A 19,626-nucleotide genomic window follows, 5' to 3' on the forward strand; every position below is an offset into this window, starting at 1 on the left:
TCGCACGGCGGCTGCACTGGCTGCTTTGTGCTCCCTGCGGGATCTCCCTCTTGTCCTGCCCGGAAGAACAAAAACAAACCTTTTGTTCTCCTGCTGGCTGGGTGCCCGAGTAATGGGTTTCTGTAATAGGAGCACTGTGAGAAAAACCACTTTTCTTCTTTTCTTGTTGCTATGGTAAGACTCTGATGGAGGGTTAGATATTTAATTAAAATGCCAAACAAAGGCAGGGCAACAATCTTTCAATGATGGGAAATAGCACCCCAAGCAGATGGGCAGCGTCCTCCCTAGAGGGCTGTATTTGAAATGCATCTTTTGGGTCGTGCACTACTTGCCATGCCCACTGTAGGCTGGGATGGGAGAGAGGCTGTGCTCCCAGAAATGGGTGGCATCAGCAGAAACATTTCCTGGACCCAACACAACACTGAAGCCTGAACAACCAGACGTTGCCTCGTGGGGCAGGAGGGCTCTGAGCACACAGCACTGGCCGTCGGATTCCTTGAGAGGTTGGCATGGCCAGCTCTGCCATTGCTGTCCTGCTCAGGTCAAGTACTGCTCCAGACATGGGTCCTGGGGGTAGATGCCCTATTCTTCTCAGTCTCCCTACAACAAAATAGCTCAACAACTCCCCCACCATACATGTTCCAGCTTTTTTAAGGCTGTGTCACAGAAAGGAGAACTGTACTTCTGACTGCTCTCGTGCTATCATCTTGTGCCACAAAATTCAGCTGGTAGCAGAAAATAAAGGTAATGCAAGAAATGTAAGAATAAAATAGGTTTATTAGAGCTATTTTACATAAAGTAATCAAGACAGAACAACTTGAAGAACTACCATGGCAATATCCTTGCTGACTTGAAGTTACTGAAGTACAAAAGACAACATACAAAAAGTTGCATGCCTCGTTTGCCTCTGTTTTTGTTTGGACCCGTGATGAATGTGACATCCTTGGACAGTCAAACAAGACAGACAGCACAGTGTGTATATATATGTATATATAACATGTACCGTACACGTTTCACTGTTAACACATCTGAAGTTCACTCACACATATCAATTACTTGCTCTAATTCTATGAGAATTTTGCTGGGGTGAGGGCAGGTCACCGAAGCTGTCAAGCTTTGCGGGGAGCTGTGGGGTAACCGGTGGGGACCCTGCACTCAGGCACCTCGGGCAGAAGCTGCTGCGTGCGGCGCCCTCGTGCCATGGAGGGTGTGGAGCTGGGAGTGGAAAAGGCTGAACAAACCCTGAGCTCTGGGGAGAGACACAGCTCCGGGATCACACGTGGCTGCTGTCAAGCATTCCTAAGTCCAAACTCATCTGCTCAGGACTTCTGCTTTTTCATTTTAGCATTTGCTAAGCATGACTCTCTGTTAGCTGCACAGAGGTTTAAACTACGAATGAAAAAGATATTTTGTTCCTCAAATCCTGCATTTCATTACAAAAGCTGGTGCTTGGATAGCGTTGCTTTTAATTAACAAAGCAGGACAAATTCTTTAATGGAAGTACTCCCAGTGCATCAGGTGGAAAACACACAAATCAGTCTCTGCTGGACAGTGACGGAGCCTGCTGGTCTGGAGCTTCCCAGTCCCCAGAGTGGTGGCAGTGCTGAGGAGAGCAGGGTGGCAGCTGGTGCTGCTGGGCCTTGGCTGCGCCCTGCTCTGCTACCGCCAGGACCCCACTGCTGCAGGGAGGGCAAGGGCACCCCGCATCCAGTTTGGGATGTCCCCACCTTGCAGTGACCTCTGTGCAAGAGCCAACTGGAGCTGCTCTCTGGAGCCTGAATGCTGCTTATTTTCTGATCACGGGCATCTACCTGCTTCTCTATCTTATCACCAAAGGGGAAGAACATGGTCCTCATCTCAGAGGTTCTTCTATACTTGAAACTTAACTAAGGGTTCTGGTCCTTTTACAGAGGCAGAGGTTCATGAACACAGGAGGAAGGAGAGAAAAAAACTGACCTAAATCCAATTCTTAGAGATACATCCCATTGATGAGGTAATCAGACTCTTCAGATGTAATAGGTCGAGCTTTTTTAAGCTTCTGTCTCACTAAACGCAGTCTGCAAGCAACCATAAGCAGCAGTAAAGCAGTGATGGCCAAGCCTAAGGCTAAGGGTAACACAGCACCTACAATGAGGTTAAGAAAAATTACACTTTATTTAATACAGTGAGAATTAGGTAGAGAAAACCTGAAATTTTTATTTAAAATGCAATTACTCTATCAACTGGGTGTCAATATTTGGATCAACTCATGCTGAGGAACTACACTGTATCATCACAAAAGTTAGGAACATTTCAGAATATGGAAGTACATTATTCAATTCTTGACATAATTCAGCATGAATTCACGTGGTCAGTCTTACCTGTTTCTGGGACTGGACGGCCACCTCCAAACTGATCTCTCTTTGGCACCGTTATGCCATTCCCATTTTTATCATCTGTTCTTTTCCCTGAGGAGCTGTTATCTGCACAAAGGCAAGCAAGATTAATATCACACTTCAGTAACTCAGGAAGTCTTATCCACAGGACACTAGAATTAAATAATGTGAAATCACTTAAATTTAGGGGGAAAAGGCAAAACCAGCTTAAGAACTTCTGACTCCTATTTTATAACTTAAAGTTTTGAAATAAAGTGAAACTAAAGTTAAAATGTAAATTCAATTTTGCATTGCAAGCCATGGTGTATCTCAACCAGACCGAAATGGATCCTTTTCCACTGAAAAAAAAAAAAAAAAGATGGATACAAATTCTCTTTTACAAGCTTCCATAATAGGGTATAGATCAATCTGAGGTAAAATGTTACTGCAGCAGTTACATACAGGTGAAAATAAGGCCATTTCAAGTTATGTTGATCTCCACCCTTAGACCCTGTAAAGCAGGAAATGCATAGGTTGGCTACACAAATTACCTTAATTTTGCCCGTTACCTGGCATATACAGATGCAGAACTCGCGCACTTGGAAAGATATAAAAATACCTGGGGGAAACATTTCAAAGAGGATGACTTGGAGCTTTGTGTAGTGCAGAAGATGTGGCAGAGCACTGTGACTACTCAGGAAGAGACAGCGTGTGCTTTGCTGCCGAGAAGTGTTCATCTTGGGAGTGCAGGTGGCTGCAGTTCTGCTTCACAGGAGCAAAGAGAAATTCAGCTGGGCCTCCCTCCTCCTGCCCTCCCACTGAAGTCCTACACCAGCAGCTGTGGGGACACTTTGTGCAACAGTGACAGCTTAACCCACCTACACACCCTTGCAAAAATCAGAAATATGCCTGTGTTTTAAAATGTAATGACTATATTTGGGATTTATTGATAAATATTGAAGAGGACTTTGACTGTACTGTGATACATTTGCTGGTAGCCCTCGGAACTGTGACAGCGCCAGTGGAAACATACTATGCTACAACCTCTGTAAAATATGAATGTGAAACGTTGTAATTGGAGTTAACATATAGTGCTGGGCGTTAAGGAAGTGTTTAAGTCAATTAGTTTGGAACAGGCACCATGTGTAACTCCCACCCACTACCAGAAGCTCTGAAGAGCTGCAGTACACGTCCCTGTCAGTGGCAGCAGCAGCAGCAGCAGCAGATACACACGACCATCAATTAAGGCTTAAACCGCTCCTTCGATACTGGTGTGAGCTTAGTGCCAATGTCCCCGCTGTGAGGCACAACCCAGCCTCCCAGGCTCTGCCTCTATTGCCCTGCCATTGTGAGTCAATTTTACTTTGTGATAGGGGTGAGTACACGCTGACTTCACCTCCTAGGAAAGGCATTTGTCTGTCTTTCTGAAAAATCCAAAAGACACTGCCTCTTCTTAGGGCTGCTCCAGCCTGTATGTCAAGGCTGGATCTGAATGCCAGTTTTATAAATTTGTTTCCCTGCCATTTGAATAAAAGGAATGTTTAAGTCAGCTGCTTGTAAAGACATTTGGTAAATGTATCTGAATAAGGAGAGAATTTTAGCAGGAAAATTTTAGAAGGGCAGAAGAGTAACAGAATCCTTTCAGTAAAGCTTGTAGGGTTTTCTTAAGACTTGTGGCTGTTCTTATAGGGCTGGAGGGTCTCTAGGAGTCAATACTGCTCAATACCTTACCTGTTAACAACCAGAAAAAAAAGAGAGATTTCCCCAGACAGGTTTAGGAGCCTGGCCTAAAGCATGTTATGTGGGTTTCATTTTGTTTTCGCTCTCTCTTAATTTTTGTACTCCATGCCTGGGAAATTGCAACTTATATCCCTTTCCAGTTACCCTTAATTAGAGATCTAGGTTACAGCTACTGCTGTCGATCCCTCCGTAGCAAAAACATGACTCAGGCCTGGGCACTCAGTCAGGCATTGTAATCCCAGCCCCGAGCAGCACGGCACGGCAGCTGGCGCGGGCAGCCCAGGAGAGGCAGAGACCCCGTGCCAGGGGAATGCAAAGCTGTTATGGGGATTTATACACTTGAGCTGGCTACGCTGGGGACTGCAAATCTTAGGCTGCTTCTGAATTCAGCCCATCTGCATGACCGTGTTTGCTGGCCTGGCTCTTGCTGCTTAGAAAGGAGCCCACTGCTCGCTCCGGCCGGCTCTTGGCAGCTCTCTGTTTGCTGTGTTCACTCACAGCTGCAGCAGTGCCAGAGTACATAGCTGGGCTTGAGAGCCCCCCTGGAAAAGGCCAGCGGGGCACTGTGGGGGCAGCCACGCAGAAGTGCTGTGCTGGCCTTTGGAGGAGGTGCAGGCTGGGCTACGTCACCACGGACGTATGCCTGCAAAGGGAAAGGACTCCTTCACTGACATCAAATACCTCTTCCTGCATCTGCTCCCAACTACAGGAGAAAATGTTTGGCCTTACAGCCCGGGCAGAAGTAAACCCTGAGTCTGCTGCAATAGAGTCCATGCCCAGAGAGCCTGAGGAGGTTATCTCCCAGCTGGACTTGGTGCTCCCCTGGAGCCACCCTGCTGTAGAGCAATCCCACTGCAAAGGCAGGAGTGCAGAACAAGATTCAACCACGATCAAGACTTAATTACTTCTGGGTTTTGTTTTGGTAGTTTGTTTCTGTTTTTTTTTTTTTCTCTTCACTGTGAATAGATTCCCTGCTAGGTCAGGTAGAAGTTTTAAACAGTCCTCACCTTGGACTTGTGTATTTTCACATTTTCTTACTTAAGCATAAAGCCTTTAATAACCCGTACCAAGTCAGAGCCAAACCTGAGGGGCTACTGGAGTAAAGAAAGCAGATTAAGGGAAATTTGGATCAGAGAGATTATTAGGAAAAAATAAATAGACAGGGGGACAAATTTCCCCTAGCATTACCCTCATAGGCAGAAAGCTCATAGCCCTGCTGCAAGGCAACTATCCCACAGTCCAAAAGATTACAGTGTAGCCCTGCTCCTTTTAAAATGGAGAAAAGATTAATAATTAATATGGTGATCCTTCACAAGGACGTCCCTTTACTGGATATTTTAACTGGATCCTTAAGAGATCAAAGACCCTTATGGGGAGGTAAGTAGCAGAAAGGACCTGTCTTTATCGGTACTGTAACCACCACTGTAATAAAAACAAATGCAAAAAAGAAAACAAAGCAACCCTCCAGTCCCGCAACTTCTTGGGAAAAACTACTATTCTTGAAAAGTCAGCTGAAGTTCCTGTATCAAGCATTGTCAAGCATTATCAAGCATCTAGCAGCCACCTAGAATATGCCATGGGCTGCTTCTGGTAGGTATATTACCCTTAATATTAACACCTTCTTTTGCTCTGCCTTGCAGTCACTGGCTCTGACAGTGATCACATTTTCCTTCCTGGCTTGTGTTTCCATGATGATCTGCAAATATCCACTGAGAAATAAGACAAATGTGGCCCTGAATGGAGCTCTCTCAAATGAAAAGCTGAAACCTGTGCTGCTGCTGTAAAGCTATATCCCTGGATATATATTTTAAGTAGACAGCTTTTCACCATGTTGACATTAAAATCATTAAAGCTTATTTTTGAAACTTATTTATAATAATATATCAAAAGCTTGGATGCTTGCAAAGTCAGCTCCAGGCCAACAAGAAACATCGTTGTCCTGGTCCAACAGTGTGACTTGGGGCACAGGTTCTGTCCTGGCACCAGCAGTGGGTCCAGCACTGTCTCAGGAGAAGATCCATCCCAGCAAAGGATTTCTGCCAGAGGAACTGCTGAACTTTTGAGGCTGCTGGTATGATATCTGTACAGTGCTACTTACCCCTCCTCAAAAATGCACCTAGCAATTACTGCCCTCCCAAACACTTTTCCAGATGGGCTTCAAGAAGCTGCTCAGTGTTTCTGTGTCTCTCGGTTTTGTAGCACCCAGTTATTAGGTTTGGTCTGTAACCTTGAGATGGCAGTGATGGAGAGAAATCTAATTAATGGATCTGGGTGGATTTTTAGGAATAGGTTAGATGCCCATCTCCTCACCTCCATACAGACTGCTGTGCTTGCCACTGGGGCAAGACTTGAACTTCTCTGGACCTCTGAGAATAATTAATGTGCAGCACATAACTCCTACGGAATTTAAGTGTCTGCATGAGAAGACAGCAACTCGGAGTAGATTTTGGCAGTTGCCCTTTGGATCCAGGTATCTAGCATGTCTTTATATCCCACCACATGCACCCTCTTTGGAACCAATCTGTAGGCCAGTTAAAACCTCACTGAGCTGTTTGCTGCTTATTTGAAAAGTATCAAGCTCTTCGGTCACTAAGGACTGGGCCCTTCTACTCTACAAGGAAATCCTGACATATCATTTCATTGAAATTAAATTCTGATAAAGCCTTGTCACAAGAGCAATAGTAAAAAGTAAAACCACTTTTTTGGCCATGGTCAGCTAGAAATCTTGCCTATTTAACATTTAAAAGATGACAACAGCTTCCGGTAGTACGCTAATCACTGAAGCACTATCACTTTTTTTTTAGTTTTACGATAATTTATTTCTTCTACAGTCTACTGCTGAGCCAAAGGCTGTGTGAGAGCAAACCCAGTGCAAGTCTCTGTGCAATGAGTAAACACAGAAAACAACTGTGCAAAAGTGCCACGGTTTTACATGCACTTCCAGTTGTAATCCCTGATTATAGGTTGCCAAAGTTGGTGACCTCAGTTCTGGGTTTATGTTTGGATTCACAAGCCCAGTCGTTTGAGACCTACTTAGCAGCTGACCTTCCACTGGAGTTTGCAATGCCCTTTGGCAATCTGATATGTTTTGTTTGGGTAGCCACGTTATCAGGTGTCGCTCAGGACTAAGCCAACAAGAAAGCTTTGGGGCATAATTCAGAAATTTAAGTCATTCCTATATGGAGAACCAAGGTCATTTACACTCCCAGAAAATGAGGAAACATGGGAGAGAGGAATTTTCTGTCAGTTCCTACACATTCACCAAGGCAGTCAAATTCTTCAAGAACACTGTTTTCAGTCCTTCTGTGGTCTCCACAGATGAAGTACAAGTATCTGAAGAAACAGAGATGTGCCAACCAGCGAAGTGCCCTTTGCAAGAGTCAGCAGCAGAGGGCACTGAGCACTGCTCTGTTGTAACAAGAAAATAAAGCTCTTTATAAATAGTGGTGTCTTGGCGAGCAAGAGTCAGTCTAAACTATGAAGAAATAGAAGAAGAAATAAAGTTTCTTCAGAAGAAAGTGTCCATAATAATCAAGATACTACTTCAGGGAAAAAAAAGGGGCTGGGGGGGAAGTCATCAGCATCAGGAGAACGGCAATCATGCTCATTCAAGTTGAACAGTATTTTGTTGCATTCTCCTGAAGGTACTGCCCTACAGATTTAAAGAGCCTTACACATCACCTTACACAGCTGAACCTGTGGCAGAATTTGTATTTAGCTCAAAGCATGTTTTGTTCCTCAGAGTGTATTTTCCTAGCATTCTGAAATATTAACTTTCTTTTTTGCACCTGGTAAGAAGCAGACTTGACAATTATAAAGCAACATCTGCTTGTAACTAAATTATTACAAGCTTCTTTTGTAAGTTTTACATTTTCAAATTTTTACTTAGTCAGGCACCAAAAGACAATTTAAATCAATTTAAGGTGCAAGACATTTTCTTTCTTTAAAGAGAATGATTTATTGAAACCAATTTGTTTCAATTTTTACCTGGCAAAAATCCACCCATTTGTTTCTTTGGTCCCTGAGAAAGCGATTGGTTAGACATGTCTGCACCCACTGAGAGAAGAGGTGGATTTCTGGCAGTGGCTTTCAGGGCGTCCTCTGCAGAGAAGTTTTCATCCATGTTCTGAGTCAGTCCTACAGTCCTTTGCTGGGTAGTGCCAAGAGCTGCGTGTGTCACCGACTTCCGACCCGGGCTGACTGTGTAACAGAAACAAAAATTGTCATTTTTATATGGAACTGAGGGGAATGGGAATGTTCTGATGGAAGAACCTCCGATGTAGGCCTTGAGGCAGGCTGAACAGCTTCCTCAAGTTCAGACATATGATGAAATGGGAGTTCCAGATACACAGCAAGTTACCAATTGCCCGCAATAAGCTGTTAAGCAAGTAAAATCCAGCAATTGAAATACCACTGAAGAGTGGTAAGCCAACCTGTCAATTCAGACTCTGATGGGTTTTGTTCACTTAGCTGAGCATGGGCATGTACTGAAGATGACTAATGAAAGGAAGAGTGTGATGGTGAATCAACTGTTTCCCCAACGTGCTCACACTGCCAGTGTTTCAGATTCTTGCAGGGTGTGTAACTGCCCTTTGAAGAGCACCTCTGAGACACCCTTTCAGATAAAGACCAAGGTCCTTGTTTCTAGAATCACCATGCAAGTAAAAAAGCAATCTTTTAAATGCTAAGAACTCCTAACACAAAGTCTGTCATTTGGGGCCCCTTGACAGTTTTGATATGCTTTGAAGAAAAGGGAGTTTGAGCGTCTGCTGTATGTGGACGTTAAACCTTCCCATGTGCCACTTCCAATGAAAGGCTCCACATGGTGGGAGCAAGCTGCCTGCTCACAGGGAGAAGGACCACAGAAGGAGCATCATTCCCCCTTTGGTCATGCAGGCTGTGGTTACTTCCATGCTCTGCACCGTGGCCTGGTGCACTTACAGTTCTGGCAGAAGGTTTCGTCGGATCCATCAGGGCACTGTCTCACACCGTCGCAAGCAAATGTGATGTCAATGCAGCAGCCATCATCGCAGATAAACTGGTAGCGAGAGCAAACCCCCACACAGGCTGTTGAGAAACAATTCCCAAATTACTACAACAGGAATCCGAGGGCTAAACACTGAGACAATGACTGAAACGTACAGCACCAACGAAACAGCAAACCCACACATGTCAAAACGGACATCAAGAAGAAGGCAGAACATTGAAGAAAGGCCAGACTCAGCTCTAGGGTGCTATATTGACACAGAAGCTAATGCAGCTACAACCTGCTCCCAGGCTTTAAAGACCCAAGGCAGTCCTGAAAATAAATAAATAAAACCTCTATGCCTGTCACTGCATCTCCCCAACACATAATTGCTACTGCACAGGAATTCTGTATTTCTGACAATATTATTTTACTTGCACATATACGGACTACATGGAATCTTTAAGGGTATGTTTTCTCCAACCTAATCAAAACACTAAAACAATGCTTGTAACTTATTTACATCAGCAATCTGCTGACTCCAATACAGCGCATGCCAGAACAGGACTAAGCACAAGGTCTCACAAGTGACCTTCACCAGCAAGAACTGATTGCTGCCTACTTTAATATTTAAGATTCCCCTGGAAATGGAGAGTGGCCCTTGACATTTCATTTTGCGTACTCAAAGCCCTCCTGAAACCCATTCTCACTTTATAATTACCTCATGTTCACACCCATGCTTTTGTCTTTCCAACTGCAGTGTAGTTCACTGCCTCATAAAGCACTATCAAATTCAGTGTTTGTTTAATGTTGTAACAGCAAATCAATTTGCATAATGAATTCAGTCTTTGGTTGTTTTCTTACCATGTAACAGAAAGCTGCACAACACTAAGGAAAGCGGGGCGGGAACACAGGCACCTGTTTAAAACCCCTAAAATCACACCGAGAAAATGCATCTCCTGCTTGTCAGCCCTAACAATAGCACAGTTCTTGCATGCATTAAGGCACCAGGCACTGGTTTAACCCTAGCAGTAGCACTCAAACTGCAAATGCACTTGGGGAATTAGAAAAGGAAAAAAGGCAGCAAATCCTCTAAATGCTCCATCCAAAAGATAAAAGAGATACCCACAGCAGCAAATAAATAAACCAGCAAACCTATCTGCTGCTGTAGCTGAAAGAAACATTAATGAATACAACTCTATCATCCATTACTGGAATACAGGCATTATTAACAGACTCATAATTGGGTTTTTGTAATACCAATTTATTGCCACAGGGACTACCCTCTCCTGTAGAGATATTGCACTGGTGCAGAACCAAGTTTTCACTGGTTGAGCTGAACACAGCAACGATGCTATTTAACTTTTACTTTGTGCCAGAGAATCAGATTCATAATAGCAACTTCATAACTACATTAAAGCATGCAGAAATGAAATCTAACTTACTTTCTACCTTTTCTGCTTTTCACATGTTTCTTGAGCTCAAGAATTTAAAAATTATGGGTCATCTCCAGTTTCAGTTTTCCCAGTAACTTAAGGCTTGATAACAACTATTACACAGAAAAGCTTAAACGCATGAAAACAAGCAATCATCTTTTAGATGGTTTCTAAAACAAGATCCCATCTTTTAGAGTACAGATGCAGGTCAATATTATTAGTAGCCTATGCCACACACACACACACACACACAATTAACAGATTTTAACTGGGTCTTCCCTATAGCACAAACCCTGTCAGGTTGCACAGGCTGTCTTGACTGTTCAAGGAACAGTTACGCTGTGTCTGACACATACAGCAGTATTTAATTCTTCCAGCCCTGCATGCCTATCAGCAACACAAGAATGAACATTTACCTGCTTGAAAGTATTACTGCTCTAACAAACAAGTGATGCTTGCTTGCTTCCTCACTTTGAAGCAGCAATTCAAAGCTGAAAGAGATTCATTATGTAATGAATAAGCACAAAATAAACACCAGAAATGGATAATGATATGTCAGCCTTCACCATAGACCCTTGCTCTGAACACCATTCCCTGGGTGTCAGAGAGGCAGCAGCCCCAGTTATTTTCTCACCTACTGCAGAATGAACCATGGGCAGGACGGTCACAGAGACGTTGTCAGTGCTCCGCTGACCGGCGGTGTCTGTCACGGTCAGCTGGAAAGTATACCCGCCTTCCTGCATGTGGGACAGCTTCAGTGTTCCTGGCTGTGGTACCTGATTAAAGAAGCACAGCAAAAAAAAAAAAAAAAAAAGGATTAGTACAGAGGATCTGTTCATCAGCTTCTAGGAACAGGGAGCTCATTTCTGTGCAAGGCTTTTCACACAAAGATCAGATACTTCAGACAGCCCACTCAAGTGTGCATATCAACATATCAAGTGTTACCTGGAGCTGTGGCTCTTAGCACTGGAAAATAAATGGAAACATACATTTAACTCAATTTTTCAGTAATTAGAAACGTAATTTTAGGCGGTATGCACTAAAATTTTAAGAGTATTTTTCTCTCTAGTCTGTAGATGATATACATGTACCCACAGAAGTTACTTCTGCAATATATTGGTTTATGATAAGGTGACTGGTAGCACTGTTTTATTAGTAAGACTGCCTGCCTACCTCTGTCCAGTATGACATTTGATGTAGTCAGTTACAACTTCTAAAAATTTCTGGACTGAATTGTCCCATGCCTTTCCACACTGAATTTCCATGCCTTTCTCTGAACCAGAAATAAGTTAATCTGTGGTGAATGACCTAAGTGCTAGCTTTCAGAAAGTCATGTGATACAAATACAGAAACAGCTTAAACTGGATTAATTGGATTATTAAGGAATTCATAAAATAGCTTATTTTATGATAATTTAAAACAGGTACCAAACTGACATTACTACTACAACTGTAATTTAGAAGTAAGTTTGTATCAAATCAGTGTGCCATTTGTAAATGGTGAACTTTTTTTTAACTTTGTGACAATTATCAGTCATGAATAACTCCAGTTGCCTCAGAATTCAGGAACAAATTTGTCCAGTAATGGCAAAAAAGCACTGCTTTTATTGGACACGTAGTGAGTTTTTACAAACGAAGCACATGCCTATTTTTATAAGTAATTGACAGGTACATTAAAAACCTCTGTGATTATCTTTAATATTAAAACCAAAATTCAATAAAGATCTTTGGTTTGCTTATTTAAAGTTGTTTTTCATGCCTTTTAAGAGGGCAGAAATTTTCAATAAATATGATAATAGAGTCCAAGACCTAGCATTATAGCAGGGTGTATTGATAAATGCATTTTTCTCTTCTGGTAAGTGAATTTTCTAAGTGAAATTTTTTACCTTTTCTATTTATGCAAATGCACCCAGTTATCTGACCATGCTGTTAATTACACTCCTGCTAGAGTGTATGACCCCTTAGGATTTTATTATTTAGTGTATTTCAGAAATAAATATGCTCTAAAAAACACCTGCTGCTGTTCACCATGACTGCTGGGAGAGCAAACACAGTATTTAAAACTCATGAGCTGCAGAGTCCAACTCTCATCCCAGTGCAGAGCCAGAGTAACACCACTGACTTTGGAACATGCCACCACTCTTTCTGGCGACCTTCCTTTTTATCTCCATCCTGCCCTGAAGAATGCCTGACTGCAGCTGCTCTCTTACAAACTTTGGCTCAAACTAGGCAGTAAATTTCCAGATACACTGTATTTAAAAAAAAAAAACAAAAAAAAACAACAACCCATAATTTCCCCTAAGTGTCATGGAGCTGCACAGCGACAGCAATCTGAGAAGCAAATTATCCAAGAAGCAACAATCTGTCACAGTAGAAAAAAAAAAAAATTCCACTGGCTTCCTTCTACAATCCAGTAAGATCTCTTCATGGCAATTCTGCCCCCTCCTCCCCCTTCTGTGTATTCTTTGGTACGTAAGTGAAGTGCAAGAGCAGCCTTTTATCTTATTTAAACACAGCCCCATTCTCCCTTACAGCTATGGATTCATGCATCGTTTTCTAAGAATAAATGGCATGAAATCCAGTAACTTCAGGACTGCAACTAAAGGGCTAAAGACAGCAACTGAGGATTTTAAGAAAAAAAATACCATTATTAATTCAACTCTAACAATTAAATTATCATGGATAATCATCAGAGTATGTAGCTGTAAGAGAAATCCCTGCTCATTTGAACGCAATGGAAACGTATTTATTTAAGCACGAAAGTGTGTCAAATTCGTTTTCCATTATCAAATGCAAAGAAATCACCAAGATTAACGTGAATTTTGCAAGTTTAAATAGATATAAGTCTTGTCTCCATTTTATGGAGTGACTTTGAGTAAAACTAAAAACATGAACTTTAAATTTTTTCATTAATTTCTAATTTTTGTCCCACCCTAGATGTGTTACTACATCAGATAATTTAAAGAGTATTTAAAGAAAATAATGTTGCAAAAGGTCACATTAATTAGATGTTAGATAATAAAACGTTCATTTTATCCAGATGATATGTAACAACTATTCTTAAAGCTTCATTCAAGTCTCTTGTATGTATTATGCTGTTCACACTCCTTATCAAAGCCTTTTGACCTTTTAATTTTCAACCCAATAAAACAATAAATGAAAATAAGCAAGTTCACAGGGGTCTTTGACGTAACAGTTTCAAATTGCAATAGAGCCTCAAGTCATCCAGAACTGGCTGACTGTTGTCACCCTTCCAAAGATGTGGATCTTGCAGTAGAAGATAGAACTTTCAAAAGAACACAGTGCTGGCTTAGTTAATAATTTTGAATAGCCCTGCTGTGTTTCCTGTGGGGAGTGTGCTTAGGAAGAGTTACTTGTGCATAAATCTCAGTAACTATTCACCAGAGAAACCAAATTGTCTTCTTTGGGTTCATCCAGCAGCACGCTTCCTGTGGTGTGGTGACTGTCAATTATCTATACATTACCTACATGGCCCCCCGGGAGACTTAAGGAATAACCCAGTGCTCCACTGGGTTTTTCCATGGATGACAACTTTAAGTTTTGATGCATTTAGCTAGCTCTTTGTGTTAGGTTAAACTGTAGTTTGTTCCACCATTACACATCTTGAGTAACTTTGCTGAGACTGGCATTTCCTCTTTGATGTTACTGAGCTGAACTGACACACGCAGCAACTGTCAGGTACTGCTCACGGTGACACTGGCACACATGGCCTCTTGGGTTTTGGACTGCTCCTGTTGCTGATCCTGTCCTGTCTGAACTCTTCATTTTAAAGATCCTATCCTGTTTAAACATCTCATTCAGAGAAGAATTGTATAAATCACTAATCACTGGAACAAACTCCCCAGGGAGGCAGTACAGTCCCCATCACTGGAGGTTTTCAAGATGCGATTGGACAGATCAGATAATCTCATCTAGGCTACTTTGTTGGAGCAGATGATTTTCTGAGGTCCCTTCTAATCTGGTCTGCTCTATATTTCTATTAAATAAATGCTCAAAGTTTTACAGTCATCCTAATTTTGGTGTCTGTAGCCACATCCATTTGAATACATTTAGTATTTTTAGCTCTACATGTAGAACTGTACGAACACAACAATCTGCAAGTCACTGGCCATGTGTGAGACTGCACGTGTACCTTCATTTCAACAGAGGAGTCACCTTGCAGCAGCGTCCACTCGTACTGCACAATTCCACGGTCATCCGAACTTTCTCGGCCATCCAAGAGCACCCAGTCGACAGGTGACTGCAGCACAAGATCTTGTCCTGCCTTGCACCGCGGAGGCTCGTCGTATTCCTCTTCTTCTTCAGTAAAAAAGAGAAGCTCAGTTATTTATCAGGGGAAGCTGTGCGATTATTTCTATAAAACATATTTTTTCTTGGTTAAGGTATTGTTGCACCACTTCCTGAAAGACAGGACACATTCATTGGAGTACATTTTGTTAAGTAGCATCTATTTAAATTTTAGTTAACTGTTCCATATTCAATGATGTCTTCAGTTAATAACTGCTACCTTAGAAGCCCATGGCATAGAAAACCTCCCTACATACATGGATGTTTCATTAATACAACAAACACGACTGTTAGCATCAGTGTAGGTTTTTAATTCAATCTAAGGAAAATGGATTTAAATACGGATGACATACATATTCAGATGGAAGTTACTGCACACCTTTTATAGCACACTGCATGACTTAACAGGCTTTTAGTCTCTTTCTATAATACATCATTACAATAACTTCATATGCTTTTAGGCGCCTTTTATAATACATCATCCCAATACTAAGATTACAGGCGCCAAAGACTCATTTAACATCAGCTGGCATCCTGGTGAAGCAGTGCACACAATGATTAAAAATCGTCAGAAATGACCACCAATTAAGTGCCTAATTTAAGATGTTCAAAGCTTGATTTTCAGACTGTTTACAATTTGTAGCTTTTCCTACATTCAAAGTGCAATTCTTATTGATTAAAATTCTGAGTATGAAGTACTTTTGCCAGCCAGGCCACAATTTTTTCAGGTTAGACTAACAAAACCCATGACGCATTAAGCGACATGACCTATGAGAAGTGGTTTAAGTCCTTTGGTCTGCAACCTTCAGGCAGTTCAGGGAAGAGAGAGGGATAAAACCTAGCTCTACAAGTCAGTATTTGACTTTAGCCAGAAGACTGTATCTTTCTGCAGTTCCCCACTCAAGTTTCATTCCCTGCCTGGGCATGGGATGTTCCTGGAACCCTGAAGCACAAGGATGCTTTCTGCTCTTCAATCTCTGCACAGGATATTCTGTAAAGGATACTGATGTTGAGCTCAGAAAAACATCTACTGAACACAAGCTGTAACTTCACTCGCTGTGGGTAGAGCTGCACGAGGAAAGACAAGGTGCCTCCCTGTCACTGTAGGGATTCTCCCTTCTATGTGTCCCCCTCCAGTTTCAAGAACTTGCTTGAAGGCATGGAGCTCATCAGAGCAGCAGGACAATTTCTTCTCACTGACTGAACAGCAAACTTTTTATTTCTTGTTTTTCTCAGTACAAGGTAAGGCAGGGAAAATTTAAGACAAATGGCTTAAGTTAGGGAAGCGCACAAATAACTGAAAACAGAGGCTAATAATATAAATTATGAAACAGTTCTTGCTCATCCAGCTGACACAGGAAGCTTTGCCTGATTTTTATACATTCAATTCTTAAAACCAACTTTGTTTAAAAAGCAACATTTAGGTGCAAAAAAAACCCCAAACACGTTAATAAACACCATCATTATGGTGCCAGGGCAACTTTTACTTGGTGTACATGAGTTATGTCCAGTCTTCGCATAATTATTTACTTTACTGGTAACTACCAAAAAGAGCCTGACCTGGGCCTGCAACAGCACAGCTCATTTTTCCACTTCTACCCTGGAAAGTGTTGTCATGTCATCTGTCTGGTTTAAAGGACTTGACTGATGCCCTGCAGGGGCAGAGACAAGACCCTGATCCGCTGGGCCCTAAGCAATAAGGATGTTCTCTTCCTGGAATAACTTCATACTCCATCAGCCTGAACTGCAGGGGCAGGACCACTTCACACTGGGGCAGGTCACAGAAATTCATGCCAGCAATTTGCCAGAGATGAGTGAGATACCACACTTGGGCCTCTCGTCCCAAAGGATGAAGACACCACCCACACCTTTGCTTATAAGCCACGAGAATACATTCAGAAAGGTAAATCAATGGCAAATCAGTTCATCTTTTGCTCTACTTAAAAAAAAAAAAATTGGCCTGAGAGAGGCATCTGTCATGGTAGGAGACAGCCTACTGAGCTAAAGACTCCTTTTCCACAGCAAAGTTTTAAGCAATAGAATACATTATCCTTCTTAGCAAGTGAAATACCTCCAAAACTTAGAAATATATGCTTTTAAGAAGTCAGCATAAAAAAGCACAGAGATATACTGAAAAGTCACTTAAAACCACCACTCACAGAAGTAAAGGACTCTCAGCCATGAGTTAGCAGAAAAAAACCAGGTTCAGATAGCATCTTCCATTTCTATTTTTCTTTAGGTTGAACATAAATAATCAACATGAAACTGATACACCAGATCAAGATCCTGAGATGCTGGAGCTTGCTGCTTTCTAGAAAAGGGGCTACAACCTTATGAGCAACACTTTTTTGGGGGAAAAGGAACATGACTGACACAATTTATTCTGCTTCCTCCATCCCTTATACAGACTTGGCCTGCCAATAAGGAAGCTGCTGGCTAGTTGTCTGAATGAAGGCTTTGTTATCAAAGGCTATTTCACTGCCAACTCCTGAATGTCTCTGGTATTAGTTTACCTTAATGCTGAATCCTCCGATTGCTCACCACTAGTGAGTAGCACAGAAGGGAAGTCAAACATTTCTGGTGAAGCACTCAAGTGCTCTTTCTTCCTATATCAAAAATTCAAAAAGTTGCCTAGCAAAGACAAAACCGATTACCTCTCCTTTCAGTATAGGCATATGGGGTTTCATTGTTGACACACTACAAACTGCATGGAAGTGCAAACTAAATCTACAGCCCAACCAGCAGAAACTGGGTGTAAAGTGAAGGACCTGCACTGACACCAAAATGTTCAGTCTCAAAAATTCACCCCAACACTGACTGTTCTGGAAGTACACAGAGATATGCTTGATCTGAGAAATATGTATCTATCATTAATTGCTCCCAGAATTCAATAAGCAATTGGTTGTGGTTTACTGAAGATCCTTAACATAAATGAAAACACAACACCCTAGAAATCCCTGTATACTACTGTTCAGAAATACTTTGGAATGATGAGGACACCACGTTTATGGATAAATGTTGGTTTAGGATTATCAAAAAGAAAACAGCAGAAGCCTCGACACCACTGGAAAAAAAAAAAAGAAAAAAACCAGGTAGAATGTGATCCCTTTTTAAAAGCAAATCTTGACATGAAAAGCTCTTTCCTAAAATCCCTAAATTCCTAAAATGTCATGGGGTGAAAAGAGAGATGCCATCATTGTTCTGTTATGATGCAGATTGTCCAGATTAATTTTTCAATGTGATTCAAGACTGCAGCAGTAACATAATATCAGACAGCAAAGTAATTCGATCTTAATTTTATCTCTCCTGGCATATGTCACAGCTGACAGCTGTTTGAATAAAAGTTTGCTCTCCTTCGTGGCTCTGCTTCAGCTCCAGTATAATTGCATTAAGAACTCATAATCCCCTGTTTCCGATACTACCATCACCCACAAGGCAGACTTTTAAATAAGCCCAACAGGACACAGAGCAATTTGCTGATTAGGAATTGAAATTGCCTTGCAAGCCCAGTGCTGATCGTTATGAAAGCTGCCAAAACCACATGGCATTCCAGAATCCCAGAACTCAAGAACTCAAAGGAATTCAAGAAATTTAAGACTTCTAATAGGCAGAATATCATTTGAACAATAGTATTATTTGCATCATGCTATAACTGCACTCTACATTAGGGACAGGCTTTAATGGAATTAAGACAGTTCAAAATGATGAAGGACATTTGAAGATATTTTCAAAGGTTTTCAAAGAAGCCTGATGCTCTGTGACTTCACTATAAAATCTAGTCTTAAACTTTCTATCTTGCAAGTGCATACAGGGTTACAAAACACAATTACCCAAAAGCTGCTATATAAATAATACCATGGAATAAATACTTGGTCCATTGGAAATGTCAAAATTACCTTGCTTTTTTCTGGCACCTTAAGTTTGCCTCTGTAAGTTCCTCCCTATAATTTACCTGCTCAGGCACTCTGCAAAAAAATATTTAAACATTGTAACTCCTCTAAAAGCTGAGCCCCTGCTCTCTCTTACTTCCGTGAGGCTCCTGTTGGCATTCTCACAGAACAGGCAGGACTGGATGGACCTCAAGCCTGAGGTCTCCCCTGCCAAGGGAGCAGTGACAGCAGACGCCACCTGAACCCAGAGTTTTCATTCACACTGCCACTGGGTTTTCTTCATGTTGCATGCAGTGACTAACTTACTTCAGTTGAGATAGATCACTGAAGAAAAGGACATTTAGGAAAATACTGTCAACAGAAGGTAATGGAATTAAGACAAGATGAATCAAGATGCAACTGTCTAACAAGAGGAGGTGGGGGGAGTGCAAGCATGTTCTTTGGATCAGATGCTAGGAAAGAGACTCCAAATTTAGAAATTCAGGCTTATTTTCATCTACAGCTGCTTGCTCTGGATTACATTGTTCTTAAATACACTTCAGTGTTGGCCAAACTGCTGCTTTTGATGTAGCCTAAACTCCAGAGGCAGTTATATAGACTCTCTCTGCTGCCTCTGGACTACTGGTGAGATGTTCTTGTCTTCTTCAGTCTAGATCTCAAGTTCATACACTGGAAAAATTCTGAATTAAGTGAAAGAAAAAACCCCTTAGGTGACAACATGTGGACAGCAGCCCCAAGAAGAGCATGCGCTTGCCTCAAGCTTCGGCACCAGGTTCTGGCGCAGCCGGCAGCAGCGGTTCATACTTTCCAGGGTGCCTGGCAGCCCCGGTTCCCCCGGGGATCCCGATCCGTGCAGCCGGGATCTGTGCGGTGCTGTGCGGTCGCGCCGAGGGCGCGGGGCCCGTGGACACGCTCATTCCACCGGCCGCCGGC

The 19,626-nt window shown here is 42.0% G+C and overlaps 1 protein-coding gene across 1 annotated transcript; it reads right to left on the bottom strand.

Annotated features, from left to right (window-relative positions):
• Window positions 1-1,969: 1,969 nt before the first annotated feature.
• On the bottom strand, window positions 1,970-19,610 carry LRP11 (low density lipoprotein receptor-related protein 11). The gene is made up of 7 exons (XM_008941360.1): window positions 19,463-19,610; window positions 14,649-14,815; window positions 11,131-11,272; window positions 9,036-9,161; window positions 8,082-8,294; window positions 2,361-2,462; window positions 1,970-2,124 (listed from the first exon to the last, which is right to left on the bottom strand). Exons 1-7 carry the CDS (start codon window positions 19,608-19,610, stop codon window positions 1,970-1,972), a joined length of 1,053 nt encoding a protein of 350 aa, XP_008939608.1.
• Between the last annotated feature and the right edge of the window lie 16 nt (window positions 19,611-19,626).

This window comes from Merops nubicus, unplaced genomic scaffold (assembly GCF_000691845.1).
Source record: "Merops nubicus isolate BGI_N331 unplaced genomic scaffold, ASM69184v1 scaffold20325, whole genome shotgun sequence".
Lineage (NCBI taxonomy): Eukaryota > Metazoa > Chordata > Aves > Coraciiformes > Meropidae > Merops > Merops nubicus.